This window comes from Nannospalax galili, unplaced genomic scaffold, assembly GCF_000622305.1.
Source record: "Nannospalax galili isolate Female #2095 unplaced genomic scaffold, S.galili_v1.0 scaffold1024, whole genome shotgun sequence".
Classification (NCBI taxonomy): domain Eukaryota; kingdom Metazoa; phylum Chordata; class Mammalia; order Rodentia; family Spalacidae; genus Nannospalax; species Nannospalax galili.
In genome coordinates, this window is record NW_008351455.1 from 1,109,439 (window position 1) to 1,125,046 (window position 15,608).

The 15,608-nt window shown below is 39.2% G+C and overlaps 1 protein-coding gene across 1 annotated transcript; it reads left to right on the plus strand.

The window, feature by feature from the left end:
* Window positions 1-3,694: 3,694 nt before the first annotated feature.
* On the plus strand, window positions 3,695-5,736 carry Mars2 (methionyl-tRNA synthetase 2, mitochondrial). The gene has a single exon (XM_008848301.2). It carries the CDS (start codon window positions 3,801-3,803, stop codon window positions 5,577-5,579), a length of 1,779 nt encoding a protein of 592 aa, XP_008846523.1. The 5' UTR covers window positions 3,695-3,800; the 3' UTR covers window positions 5,580-5,736.
* The last annotated feature ends 9,872 nt before the right edge of the window (window positions 5,737-15,608 follow it).

The window sequence follows — 15,608 nt, forward strand, 5'->3', positions numbered from 1 at the left end:
TCCATGGGCATTGCAAAACATGGGTACACTTAACATACATGTAGGCAATACACTCATACATAAAATATAAATAAATATTTAAAAAATCTCATAGATTCAAATACTGAAATCACATGGTTATCTCAAGAAAAGGCTTTTGACAAAACCCAACACCCCTTTATGTTAAAAGTCCTGAAGAAGCCGGGTGTGGTGGCACAGGCCTTTAATTCCGGCACTTGGGAGGCAGAGGCAGGCAGATCTCTATGAGTTCAAGGCCAGACTGGTCTACATAGTGAGTTCCAGGACAGCTGGGGCTACAGGGGGACGCTGTCTCAAAAAGACCAAAAACAAAACAAAAAACAGTCCTGAAGAAGCTAGAGATAGAAGGAGCATATCTCAGCATGATTAATGTTGTGTATGCCAAACCTATGGTGAGCATTGTTTCAGATGGGGAAAAATTAAAACCATTTCCATTAAAATCAGGAACAAGACAAGGGTGTCCACTTTCTTTATTCTTTTTTTGGTCTTTTTGAGACAGGGTCTCCCTGTAGCCCCAGCTGGCCCAACTCACTATGTAGACCAGGGTGGTCTTGAACTCACAGAGATCCACCTGCCTCTGCCTCCTGAGTGCTGGGATTAAAGGTGTTTGCCACCACACCTGGTCAATTTCTCCATTCTTAGCTACAGCAATAGACAAGAAGATAAAAGGGATTCAAATAGGAAAGGAAGAGGTGGAAGTATCTTCACTGCAGATGATATGATTCTATAGTAAAAGGCCCTGAAGACTCCACCAGAAAACTCTTAGAACTGATAAACACTTTCAGCAATATTGGAAGCATACAAAATCAACACACAGAAACAGCAGCCTTACTGTATTTCAATGACAAACATGATGAGAGCACAGTCAGGAAACAGCTCTATTCACAATGGCCTCAAAAATGTACCTTGAATTAAAATTAACCAAGGTCATGGAAGGCCTCTACAATGAAAACTGTAAAACATCAAAGAAAGAAAATGAGGAAGACACTAGAACGTGGAAAGACCTCCAGGCTCATGAATTGGAAGGATTAGTTTTGTGAAAACAGCCATCCTATAAAGCACTTTATGGATATTTTATGCTTGTTTACCTATCATCAGATGATGGGCATTTGAGTGCTTTCATTTTTTTTTTTGGCCTTTTTTGAGACAGGGTCTCCCTGTAGCCCCAGCTGGCCTGGAACTCATTATGTAGACCAAGCTGGCCTGGAACTCACAGAGACCCGCCTGCCTTTGTCTCCCAAGTGCTGGGATTAAAGGTGTGTGCTACCACACCCAGCTAAGTGCTTTCATTTTTGAACTCTTGTGAACATGAGTGACATAACTTTGAGCCCATTTAAATGGCTAGAATGAAGACAGGCAATATCAAAGATTGAAGGATTTTATTCAAGGAAATGTTCCTGATAGGAGTGTAAATTTATTTAAGCATGTTGGATGACAACTTGCCATTATCTTACGAAATTCAACATTCACATCAAGACCCAGAAATTTCATTCTCAGGGATAGAGCCAACAGAAACTTTGGTATATAGGCATCAAGAAGCACATCTAAGAATGTTAACAGCAATGCTATTCCTAATAGCCCAAAACTTGAATCACTTGTGAATATCAATAGCCATTTACTTCTGGAATTTTGTTACACAGGGAAGGAAACAGAGCCATAGATGAGTTTGTACCTTTTTAAAAATAAGAATGGAGAAAAATAGTATGCTTGTATGCTGAACCATTGATTTGATGGAAATGGAAAATACAGAAAGAATTCCTGGACAACCTGCTTTGTCAGGCCTGTCTTCCACTACTGGAGGGTGCTTTACAAACCCACCAGTTTTGGGTTTTATTTCTCTTTTAAAAAATCATTTTTATGTGTATGAGTGTTTTGCCTGCATGTATCTAAAGTGCATCTGTGTCATGCAATGCCCCCAGAGGCCAGAAGAGGGCGTTGGATCCTCTGGAACTGGAGTTACATATGGCTGTTAGCTACTGGGAACTGAACCCAGGTTCTTTGCAAGAGCAGTTAGTGCTCTTAACCACTGAGCTATCTCTCCAGTCCCTTATCTTTTATTTGCCTTTCATAAACTGCTGTGTCAAATAGAACATAAAAACTGAATTACTCAGTGGATATTTGTTTTACCTTTTTATTCCTCCCATAGAGAATTTAATCAGTCCACTTTCCACATTATCATAGAAATCAGACCCATATTTCCTCATTCATACATTATACAGAGGTCAAAATGGATGAACTCTGGTTCCACACAACATGGATGACTTTTAGTAAAAAAAATGTTGAATTAAAAAATGAAGACATCAGCCAGGTGTGGTGTGCCACCACACCTTTAGTCCCAGCACTGGGGAGGCAGAGGCGGGCAGATCTTTGTGAGATCAAGGCCAGCCTGGTCTACAAGCTGGGTTCCAGGCCAACTGGGGGGCTACAAGCAGAAGCTGACTCAAAAAAGACCCCTCCCCCAGAAAAAGACATGTAGTATTGTGATTTTAAATAATGATTAAATCTAAGCAAAATTAACCAATGTAGCCGGCATGGTGGCGCACACCTTTAGTTCCAGCACTTGGGGGACAGAGGCAGGCGGATCTTTGTGAGCCTGGTCTAACATAATGAGTTCCAGGCCAGCTGAGGCTGCAGAGAGACCCTGTCTAAAAAAAAAAAAAACTCCCTTTGAGTAGTGGTACAATAGATATTTGATAATTTGTGCAAGTACAATCAGGATGATTGCCTTGGGATGAAGACACAAGAAAGCCAGCACTCAGATCTAATTTGCTGCCCATCTTTAGTCACTTTCTTAAACTTTAGGGTGATTCGTAATCCATTGGCAAGTTCCGGAAAGCTTAATTATTAGACCGAATTTCCAGTTTCTGACTCAATAGGTGGAGAATGGACCTAAGAATATGGTTTTCTAACAAGGTTCTAGGTGTGCCTAATGCTGCTGTTTTGGGGACCATCCTTTGAGAACCACTTCCAGTACTTAGGTTGTGTGTGGGTTTACAGGCACTCCACCTCATTTTAGGAAGTGCATATATACACTATTTATGTTAAATGGGGGTGGAAAGGTCAGCTGTGGATGAAAGTATGTTGAGCCAAGGGTTAATATGAAGCCAGTTCTGGATTCCTTCCCCTAAAAACTAGGATTTCTTACTAAAATCCCTGTTCTAGAAGCACCTCAGACCATTTTAGAAGAAAATTGTAACTATTTTTGAGAAACAAACCCGAAAGTTAATTTTTTCCTTATACAGTGAACAGTAATAACACTCCATTCCACTTCCCAGGATCTTAGTAACCTTTGGCAGGCAACAACCTGGGAATTCTGAAACTTGCCCTTCGATTCAGTGAAAATATTTAGATACAAGATTTTTTTTTCCCCAGCGCTTATCCTTCCCTTAAGTGCTTTAGAAAATTATCTTCCTTCCTTTCAGATTTAGATTCTGAGATAAAATTTAGGTGATTTTTCAGACGCGAACAAGAGTTTATGACGAGCTTGTATTTGTGTCCTACAACCTGCCAGCTAATGACAGTTGTGAAAAACAAAACCCGAGCAGCTCAGCCTAGAACCGAAACAGACACGGAACCCCAACACCTCTCCACTCTGGACTCCCGGGGACCAGCTGGGCAGGAAGCCCGCGGAGGGAGGTGCTGTGGGCGGGGCGCCAGGGGCCGGTGCCCGCGCCCGTCCTTCATTGGCTCTCTGGCCGGAAGCTGCGGCGCCGTCCCGCTGCGCATGCGCGCCCCGCACGTGCTCCCAGAAGGTCGCCTCCAGCGCTGCGCCGGCTCGCACTATGCCTGCGCTGTGGGCTCTGCGGCTGCTGGCGCGCTCCGGGGCAGGCCGCTGTTTCCGGGAGGCCCTCTGCTTTCGCCGCTATGGTTCCTACTCTCCGTGCGCCGGCGTTGACGCTCCGGACTTGCGCGCCTACTTCACCACACCCATTTTCTATGTGAACGCCGCGCCACACATCGGGCACCTGTACTCGGCGCTGCTCGCGGACGCCCTGTGCCGCCACCGTCGCCTGCGGGTTCCCGGCTCCGCCTCCACGCGCTTCTCTACCGGCACAGATGAGCACGGCCTGAAGATCCAGCAGGCGGCAGCCAGTGCTGGCCTGGCTCCGATCGAGCTGTGCGATCAGGTCTCCGCCCAGTTCCAGCAGCTTTTTCGTGAGGCTGGCATCTCCTCCACCGACTTCATCCGTACCACCGAGGCCCGGCACCGGCTGGCGGTGCAGCACTTCTGGGGGGTGCTGGAGGCCCGGGGTCTGCTCTACAAAGGACTCTATGAAGGATGGTATTGCGCCTCCGACGAGTGCTTCCTGCCTGAGGGCAAGGTCGTTTGGCAGCTGGGTCCGACGGGGGATTCGTGTCCTGTATCTCTCGAGAGCGGGCATCCAGTCTCCTGGACCAAGGAAGAAAACTACATTTTCAGGCTTTCCCAGTTCCAAGAACCTCTCCAGCGCTGGCTGCGAAACCATCCTCAGGCGATCACCCCGGAGCCCTTCCGTCAGGCCGTCCTTCAGTGGCTGGAGGAGGAGTTGCCTGATCTGTCGGTTTCTCGAAGGAGTAGCCACTTGCACTGGGGCATTCCAGTTCCTGGGGACGATTCACAGACCATCTACGTATGGCTGGATGCCCTAGTCAACTACCTCACCATAATTGGCTACCCAGATGCTGAGTTCAAATCTTGGTGGCCATCCACATCTCATATCATAGGTAAGGATATTCTCAAATTTCATGCTATCTATTGGCCTGCCCTTCTCTTAGGGGCAGGATTGAGACCACCACATCGCATCTATGTCCACTCTCACTGGACGGTGAGTGGCCAAAAGATGTCCAAGAGTTTGGGCAACGTGGTGGATCCCAGGACTTGCCTTGATCGCTATACTGTGGATGGGTTCCGCTACTTTCTTCTTCGGCAGGGCGTTCCCAACTGGGACTGCGACTACTACGATGAAAAGGTGGTTAAGTTGCTGGACTCTGAGCTGGCTGATGCCTTAGGAGGCCTTTTAAACCGATGCACTGCTAGCAGAATAAATCCTTCTGGGATCTACCCTACCTTCTGCACTGCCTGCTTCCCCAGTGAGCCGGGGATTACCAGGCCGTCGACTCGTGCACAGGCAGAAGACTATGCACTTGTGAGCGCAGTGGCCACTTTGCCCAAGCAGGTAGAAGACTACTATGATAATTTTCAGATCTATAAAGCTCTGGAGGCAGTGTCCATCTGTGTTCGTCAAACTAATGGTTTTGTTCAAAGGCATGCACCATGGAAATTGAACTGGGAGAGCCCAGCAGATGCTCCCTGGCTGGGTACCGTGCTTCATGTGGCCTTGGAATGTTTGCGAGTTTTTGGAACTTTGCTCCAGCCTGTTACTCCAAGCCTAGCAGATAAGTTGTTGTCCAGGCTGGGAGTGTCAGCCACAGAGAGAAGCCTTGGAGAGCTCTACTTCCTGCCTCGATTCTATGGACATCCAAGCCCCTTTGAAGGGAGGAAGTTGGGACCTGAAACTGGGCTTTTGTTTCCAAGACTGGACCAATCCCGGGCTTGGCTAGTGAAAGCACACAGGACCTAGAAATTTAGCTCTTAAACTGGCTTGTAAAAGAACAAATTATTGGGGCTGGAGAGATGGCTCAGCGGTTAAGAGCACTGTTTTTGCAGAGAACCGGGGTTCGAGTCCCAGCACTGACATGGCGGCTATGAACCGTCCTTAACTCCAGTTCCAGGGGAATCTGAAGCCCTCGTCTGACCTCGGCAGCACCGTACGACACGGGTGCACTCACATACATGCAGGCAATACACTCATACACATAAAATAAAATAAAAAAAATATAAAAAAATTAAAAAAGGAAATTATTGATTTTACATTTTCAAGAAAGTTGTATTCGTGTTTAGAAAGTGTATCAGATGCACACATGAACTGTGTCCCTGTGAAAGGTTCTTGCCACTCCCAGGCATAACCCCTCCTCATATCTCTGTGTCCCTTAACCACTGTTTTTTGTTCCCCAGAGTCTCCAAGGGAAAAAGGTGGTTGAGAGACATCTTACTGATGCTGTTCCTTCTCATCGTACCTTTTCCCAAACTATAGTTATTTGTCCAAACTACCTCTCATAGCCTCTGCTTCCCAGCCTTAATAGTACAGCCCCTCCTTGACTGAAACTAGGCTTGGAAGTCCCCACCCTCAGATTTCACAGGCTAGTCCTACATGTTATACATCTTGGGCCTCCAGTTAAAAAGAAATTCTTTTATTACAACTTTAAAAACCAGTGTCCTAGACTATTTATGATTTTTGCCCATGTTCATCCTCATTCTTTAAATTCTTAGTTAGAATTCCCTTTGCTGATTAGTCCAGCATTTGTGCTTTGTAATATTACACTTCAACCAGTAGATGGCTCTGGTCTTACACATTTGACTATGTAAGAGTGGGTTCAGAATATTTAAATTTCAGCTTTCTAATTCACAGATCTTTAGAATTTTATCCTTTTTCTTAAGGAATAACTATCTGAAACCACTGCTGTTTTAACGATGCAAAGGTCCTAGAATTCTCATTTTAAAACTACTGAAAATGACATTTACAATAAGCTAGTAAGTAAATGTATCAGGTTGTTTATATTAAAACTATAAAGCTCTTGAGGTACCTAGTATATGACAGATGTAAATTTTAATAACCGGCTACAAGTATAATTAATCTGTAAAACCCTCGAGAGAGTAGTATTCTCTTTGTATTTATAGTTCTAATTTTGTTATTCATATACATAACTTACCTCATATAATTTCTTTTGGTTAATCAGGGTCTATACTGTAATGTAGACATTGTATAATAATTGCTATGTTAATATATTGATATTGAAGCAGTTTTTGCTGATTCTTTTTTTAAAATTTGAAACAAGGTCTCACTGTGTAGTCCAAGCTTGCCTTAAACTTGCCAGCCTCCTGCCTCAGTCTTTTAAGTGTTTAATTATAGGGTGTGCCACCATGCCTGGCTTTTCTTTTAACTTATTAAAATTTGAAAGTTTGTATGTACCTTATTTAGATCTGTTTGGTTGCATTTATTGAAGATAATGGTGAAGGGAGAAAATCTGTTCAGGAATCTCAAACTGGATTCAGGAATTTCTCCAAGGCTCCATTCAGAGAAGATATTAAGGTAACAGTTTATTCAGTAAGTATAATAAAGCCAGTGTTTTATCTCATAGGTGACTGGACAGTTAGGCCAGAGTTTAAAATGTGAGGTTGCACACCTGGTGTGGTGGTGCATACCTTTAATCCCCAGTACTCAGGTGACAGAGGCAGGCAGATCTCTGTGAGTTCAAGGCTAGCCTGGTCTACATAGTGAGTTCCAGGCCAGCTGGGGCTACAGGGAGACCCTGTTTAAAAAAGATATAAACAACAACAACAACAACAACAACAACAAAAAACCCAAGAAAGGACAATGGGAGGTTGCTCTGGAACAATTGTTCTAAGTATGGTACCAAGCAGAAAGGGCTGACTATGAAGTAAATAAACAATTGTGCTGGCAGTTTCCCCAGATTGATTCTAAGTGCCACCATAGCACCAGCTTATTAATTAGCAAAGTGACAGATTTTAGGTTGCTAGGAAACATTGCTTGGAAAAGAATGCTTGAAGGCATTCTGAAGGTGGATATACCATTTCTACAAGTAGTCCTAGCATCATTCTGGATTTTCCATCATTCCAGGCTTCCATGTGACATATTCTAGTTATTTCTGGGTTCAATAGGGCAGACTTCTGGGGTATAGGACACAGTATCTCCTGTTTCCTGAAAGGTGGTATGTTTCCACAAAAGGAAAACATTAGGAAACCAGTAAGACTCTAACCTTTTCCTTGGAAATGCTCTTACTGCAGTGTTTTAGCTCCTGCCATGGACCCACAGGATCTTGCACTTGGGTGGTCTTCCATGTGTCCCACTGGAGCTTAGCTTGCTGGGGGGTGTGTTAATGGAGTTGTTTTTTGCAGATTGTTATTTGTGAATGCATTTCCGTAGCTACCAGGCACAAGGAAGTAGAAAACCAGAAAGGAGGAGGCATAATTGTAGACAATAGGATATTTTGAATGGAAGAGTTTGGTAAATTGAATCTGATTTCTGTGGTGACACAGGTTACCCAGTCAGATTTTCTGTAGTCAGCACAATAGGTAGAACAGTCTTTGTGTACTTAGTTGTATTGAGTTTGATACAAGTTTAAAAATGGTAAGTGGGGAGTTACATTTAACTGGAGTGTGTACTTCCAAGAGGGGGCATCTTACCTACTGGAAGAGGATAACATGGGGAGCTCTTCAGAATCCACCATTCTAGAACTGTATTTGCATCTTGTGGATCCTTTTTCAATGAAGGATTTTTTTTTCAAAGTACTACGTGATTCTCAAATATTAATTTTTGTATATTCTTGGAAGCAGTGTTGTAGGAAGTGACCGGACTGCCTAGGTCAGGTTTTCATGGGCTGTTACATTAGGAAAATAATAAGATGGGGGCTGGAGATACAGCTCAGTGGTAGCGAGCCTAGCATGAAGAGGCCTGGGTTCAATCTCCAGTACTGCCAAACAAGTAAAAATCAGAGATCTTTTGAGATGTCAGCTCTCTAGACTTCTGTGAAGTCATGTAAGTAGTGAGTAATGTATATATTAAATACTATTGTATTTACTATGTATTTAATATATATATAGGCCTGTTCCACAGGCAAACTCAGTTTAAGTATGTTACAATTTAGAAAACCTATGGCTTCAGAAGCAAGAGTAGATATAATTTCTGACTATTGAAACCTCAGTTGTTTTAGAAGTAGAACTTATGGACTTCATAGAGGTTGTGAACAAGCTAATTATGTTGAATATGGATGCCATAGACTGGAAGATGGGTCCTTGAGCCGAAGGTTGTACCTGTGATTGGGATGTAGGTTTTTTTTTTTTTTTTGGTCTCCTTGAGACGGTCTCCACGTAGCCCCAGCAGGCCTGAAACTCACTATATAGACTAGGTTGGCCTTGAACTCAATAGAGATCTGCCTGCCTCTGCCTCTGCCTCCCCTGTGCTGGAATTACAGGCGTGGGCCTGATGGGATATAGTTCTTTACCTCTAAGAACTTCTGAAAATAGAGTGTGGTAGTTGGCCAGGCTGTAGGCCTCCAAAGATGACCCACGAAGTAGTAGTTGGTGATATTACCAAGATTATGGTGGTAGTAGCTTCACGGATCTTTGCTCTACCTCTCCCCAAGTAGGTAATAGCAGTGTAACCTTGAGTTATGGGGGAGGCCAGACCTCTTAGATAGGATGTGGTCATTGAAGCTGCTTTATGATCATTTATAATTGCCTCCTCAAGGCAGTTTCCTGGCATCTTTAGTTTTGTCAGCTGAAGAGAACTCTTATTTTTTGAGACAAGGTAGCTCAATCAAGCCTAGAATTTGCTATGTAGACCAGGTTTATATTTTTACTTATATTTTCATGATGAGGGATAGGAACTATATACCAAGAGGATCTTCCTGTGTGCCTGACAACTAGAAATAGTATACTCTTTGCTGTTGCTTAGTGTAAGGCAGTATTATAGAAGGAAACTGTAATACTTAAACAACGATAACTATTGAAAATACAGTTATTTGTATGAAAGATAATGCTTGGATTTTCATGCCATTTTTAAAGAAAGATTTTTGTTTTGGCTTGGATTGTAAAGGAAACATTTTTAGCATCCACTATGACACTGTTCTGACCTAGCATAAAATATAGAAAAATGGTTAGTTAATCCTCGAGAAAGGAAAATTTTTCTTATTTAAATACTGTCCATATAAAACCAGTCTCTAGAAGGTAATTAATTCATATCAAATTTTGAATAAGATTTTTTTTTTGTCTTTTCGAAGCAGGGTCTCCCTGTAGCCCCAGGTGTCCTGGAACTCACTATGTAGACCAGCTGGCCTTGAACTCACAGATCCGCCTGCCTCTGCCTCCCAAGTGCTGGGACTACAGGTGCCACCACACCTGGCTCTGAATAAGATATTTTTATCAGATGCAACAGATTTCACAAATTAGTTTTCTAGCCTAAAAAGAAAACATAGCACTTCTTTTTCTATAATCCATGGAGGTCATCTAAAAGTGAAACTCTCAGCTCTGGGGCATAGAAACCATATAAATGTGTAATTGTATAGCCGAATGAATGTAAGCGTCAGGGAACCAATGTAATTGCAGATGGAAAAACAAGAGTAGTGAAAACTTGCTGCTTAACCCCTTCAGGTAATGAGAAGGGAGCTAGACATGTGAAGGTATGGAAATCTGAGCTCAATAGCTTGGAAAAACAGATTATCCATGCAGCCAGGACACAGACATAAAAAGCTCTTTGGTAAACACAGGATTTTTGCTGAGTTTCATTTTTCTTTTGACATAGACAATATTAGGATATTAATGTTTTGTAGTTGAAAGCAGTTTTCAAAGTTTGAAGTAGCCTGAATAAAATAATACTAAAACTACTAATCAGCATTTGAGTATTTACAAAAGGCAAACAAAATATATTTTAATATCCTTTAAAATTAGTTTGCACAATAGGTTAAATATTAAAGATTTTAGGACATTTCTTTTACATGTCATTATAAATGTTATATGAATGGATACTATATAACTTTCTTTGTTTTGATATCAAAGATATGTTAAAAACAAAGATCCTAATATGATTAGTAAGGAACACACTATATTAAATCTCATTTCAAATGTTAATGCACACTTTAAAATTATTCTTTAGGTGTTTTTATCCCCAAAATAAAGAAAAATAAAGGAAAAAGGATATATTTTTTGATAATACTTTTCTATTAGACATTTCTTTCAGATAATATCAGTGGTTGCTGCAGAAATAGCTGAAGCTCAGGATGACGTTCTAGTAGCCATTTTAGTTCATTTTATAGCATGGTTTAGAAAAAGGACCTTAATAATTAAAGCTAAAACACTGATCTTTCATAGTTATTAAACTTGTTTTTGTTAGCATGAATGTGTTACATCTGTAAAATGAGAGCAAAGTATCACAATTTAAGCAGAATACTTTTTTTGGATGGGGAGTACATTAATGCACTTTCATGCTATATCTGTTTTGTACTATATAGTCTGGAGAAATATAGTAATGTATAATCTTTATAAAATTGAGTGAAATTAATATAGAAGTACAATATATCTTAGTAAAGAGCATAGTTGCCTGAACTAAATGGAATAACAAAACACTTCAGTGTCCGTTTTTTAAAAATGCAAAATATAATTACTCTCAGACTCTTGGAATTTATAAAAGTTTTAGAACATAAATTCCTTGGTATATACTTAATAAGCCTGAATAATAAATACAGGTTTAAAATATATGATGAAAACACCAGAAAAGCTGAGTATTAAATATATTGTTTCATGACATTTTGGCTAGGCCTGTAGAAACAGAATACTGGGCCTCAGCATATAGCACGTTACTTTCAAAATAACTCTTAAATAGATGGAATAGCCTTAGAATGTACAATGATACCCTTTAGTAAAACTATGCTATTACATTTTTTTCACAAACCTAATATTTTAGGTTGGAACTATTAGGATTATATATCTCAAATACACATGTATATCCATGAGTATATTCATTATACTCATGAGGCAGGATAAAAATCACTTAAAATTACTATTGAGTTATCATCTTCCTGGTATTATGCTTTTTTTTTTCCTAATTTTTATTCTTTCCCAACAGAAGTGCATGACAATTTTAATTCTTGGAGTAGATACAAAATTAAAATAGAGAAATCCTAGTATTTCCTAGGATTTTGTGATCAAATTTCATTACATTCTAGAATAAATTCCTATGAATTAAAATTTATTAATTTTATAATTTTATTGCTTTATTAATCTAAGCTTCTGTCAAAGGAACAATTTTTTTTACAGAAGCTGGAATACATGGGGATATTTTTTAATTCTAAAAGTTCTAATTATTGTGACTCTTTAATTTTTAAAAGCTTCTCATTCCACAACTGCAGGTAATCATTTAAAAAGTAAAACTATGTTATGTGTAAAGTCTATTAAGTTAAGGTTAATGTTTCAAAAGCCTAGAAACCTCACAAAGTAACTGAATGAATGAAAGATAAAAGGAACATTGATAGTTTCAAATCTGACATGAAGTAAGTAAGCAATGGACACTTATACTTGCTAAGATGCTCTAAGAACCTTCCATGTCATATGTAAATGACAAAGGAGGGACATGTGGATAATCTTTATGAACATTTAAGGATACTGTCGCTTTGGCCATAATAACTAGTATAACATAAATACTATGGCAGATTTCTAGATTATATTTTATAGTACACAAATTCTTTTTATATCAATGTAAGATTTTTCTAATGAGTTTGAAATGTTTTCTTAAAGCCACTTAATATAGGTAAATATACACAAACATGAAAGCAGTGAAACCAAAGTACTGTGAAAGCTAGACGCTACACATTATCTTCCTAACAAGATGGTATTTGTTTAATTGTACTGTATTACAACAAATAGTCTGTTGGTATATATTTTCTGTATACGCCATGGCTCTGTGTACAAATATGAAACTTCGGGAATAAAACTGAAAAAAATCCAAACACCTAAAATGTTTTTAAGTGGTTATATATAAGATGATCATTCTGGTGAGGCAGCTAGATGATGGCCACATAAAAAAATTTATCAAGGTATTTGTTGTCTTATAGGGGAAGTTTTTTTTTTTTCCTACTTATTATGGGTTATAACTCTATATTACTTAAGTGTCTGAGTTAATAAAGGAAACCATGATTTAATTCTGCATCTCCAATGTTCTGACTACTAAGATTTAAAAATACTCTTAAAAAAGCAAAAACATTTAACATTTAACCTTAAGCATATCCCCAAACCCTCACTTGTTACTAGACCACTTATGGGCCTAGTTATTTTCTTTTGCTGGACAAAATAGTTACCCAAGAGTCTACTTAAAATCAGTACAGGAAGGTGGAGTGAAAATTGAATCCCCTGCTCTGAAATCTTTTCTAGGATGAAAGTGTGGGCTTCGAGAATATTGAGGTTTCCAAACCCACAGATGAAGGTTGAGAAAAGCTTCTCACAGAATGTAACCTTGGTTCCTAATAAGAGAGTTAAAAAAAAATTAAGGTTTTAATGCACTTTTAACAGCTCTAATTTTTACAGCCACTTGAGAAAGATTTAAAAATACGATTAACTAGGCCTAGTTTTTTTTTTTTTTTTTAAATCAGCATTGGGGATTGTCATGGTTTGAATGAGAAATGCCTTCCATAAGCTTGAGTTTTTGAATGCTTGGTCCTCAGTTGGTGGCACTTTTTGAGGTGGTCATGGAATCTTTAGGAAGCATGGCCTTGCAGAAGCATGGGGGCAGGCTTTGAAAGTTCATAGATTTACCCCGCTTCCAATTTACTGTTTCCAATGAGTGGCTGAAGATGTGTGCCTTCAGCTTTCTGCCCATGGCCATACCTTCCAGCCATGATGGACTCTTCCATCTCTAACCGTAAGCCCAAATAAATTCTTCTATAAATTGCCCTGGTCCTGCTGTTTTATCACAGAAAAGTAACTAATACAGGGATCTAATGCAGAACCTTGTGCATGCTAGTCAAGCCCAGTTTACCATGTGCATTGATCCAGATTCAGAGGAGAGAAAGTGTTCTTCAGGAAATTCCTACTATGAAGAACAGGTTAACTTTATAACCTCCTACTTGTAAGGAAGATATCCTGGGACTATAAAGAGATTCAATATGAGGGATCTGGGAATAGCCATAGTCAATGATATTTCTAAATTTCTGCATTATACTTCCTTTGTGACACCCCTAAACTTTGGTAAAGATTATTTTTTCTTAAAAAAATTATGTCCTTATGATATACATAGGACATATCCCATGTGTAAGAAAGCAACTATCCAGAGAAAAATCAGCAGATTGGTAATATAGTATTTTATATTAATAGAGTAACATTTAATCCTACTATTAGGTAAAACATCTAATGGATAGACTATGTTCTGAGTGATTTTTATTTGATCCACTGAAAAATATAAGGATTCCTGGAGATACTGCGCTGCTTTTAGCTAATGCAACTATAATGATTAAATGACAACTTTAGACTATCTAGGAGGTGACCAAGTTTTCTTGCCTAGGAACCTCATCATTTGTTCTGCCTGTTTTAAATAGTCTGAGTTTGAATATTGTGATTAAAGAAGAATATGGCCATCAAGAAGGTATAGTTTATATCATAAAACTGAATAAAACTTTTAAAGTAGCACCTAGATCAAATTAACTGCATCTGACTATAAAAATTAATACAAATATTTTTAGTAGTTATTCTAAAAATTTAACTAGAAACTTATACACAGTTAAGGGATGTGAATAAATATTTCTAGGTTAAAAAGCAAAATTTCTCTAAAGAGACATTTGATTATATATAGTATCAAGTTATATGATATGGGCACATAGGCTACTCCATTGCTCAACTAAAACTCTGAACATACCTACCAGCAATAAACAGCATGTCAGTGCTAGAATAAGTAACTGTCATGAGTAAATCATGAAAAGAAGGGGTCACTTTTAAGGTATCATATCTGATTCTGGGTGCTTTTAGGGTTAAGCATGCTTTGAATTGTACAAGTACAGTTTATCAATATTTCTTTAAGAAGCTTTATGAAGACAAAATAGTCTCCTAACTTGAAAAGAACCACATTTTGTATAATAATAAACTAAAGAGAGCTTATCAAAATCAGCATTATGAGAAAATACACTCCAATGACATAAGACTATGTTTAGGCAGGCACTTTTACAAATTTTGAGTCAAAGGGACAAGACAGTTATGAGCTTTATCTTAGAATTAGGTCAAATTTTATCAACATAAAAAGGTACTCTGAATCCAGTACCCGCCATTAAGATGTAACAAACCTTGAATAACCCTTTCCAAAATAGCAGAGCTCGGGATATAACTTAGTGGTAGAGCCACAAACGGGGAAAACTAAGTGTAGGGCTTATACAAAGACTGATCAGTGCTACACCGTAGCTATTGGCAAGAAGAATGGAAAGGAAGAAAGAAGAAAAGCATGTTTTGGTAGCGGACTTCAGAGGCATGTGGAAATGTGCTGTGTCAAGACTGGATGGCACAAGCTATAGATATGTTTTGCTGTCTGAAGGATTAAAGCTTTCCTGGGATACCTCAGAAGCCCTTTCTTCTTTACCTTGTATTCCTCTTATCTCCCACAGTGTTCACTTGCACAATAATTTAAAATAATATGCCTAATGAAAAGTCTAAAAAATTAAATTCTAGAGAAATCGTATTTTCACTATTTGGTTAGGAAACTGGTTCATACTTAAGTTGCTTAATAAAAGTATGATAAAACAGATTCATGTTTATCATCATTTATTTCCTGCATTGAAATATTTTCTTATTTAGACCCCTTGACCTTTAAGAGATTAGAATAGATACTAAAATTTTGTGACTAAATAAAAGATGGTCTGTAAAGGAAAAGAACCTGAAAGAGAATAACAGTAGGAAACAGGCCTTAATAAGGGAGATATGGATAAAAATTGGGTTAGTTTAAGGGAGGGGGGAGGAAAGGGTATACAAGGAACCTAGGGGATAAAGGGAAAGAAGGAGC

Excerpts from the sequence above, each read along its gene's own strand:
- Mars2 (XM_008848301.2), top strand. The coding sequence starts at position 3,801 with ATGCCTGCGCTGTGGGCTCTGCGGCTGCTGGCGCGCTCCGGGGCAGGC.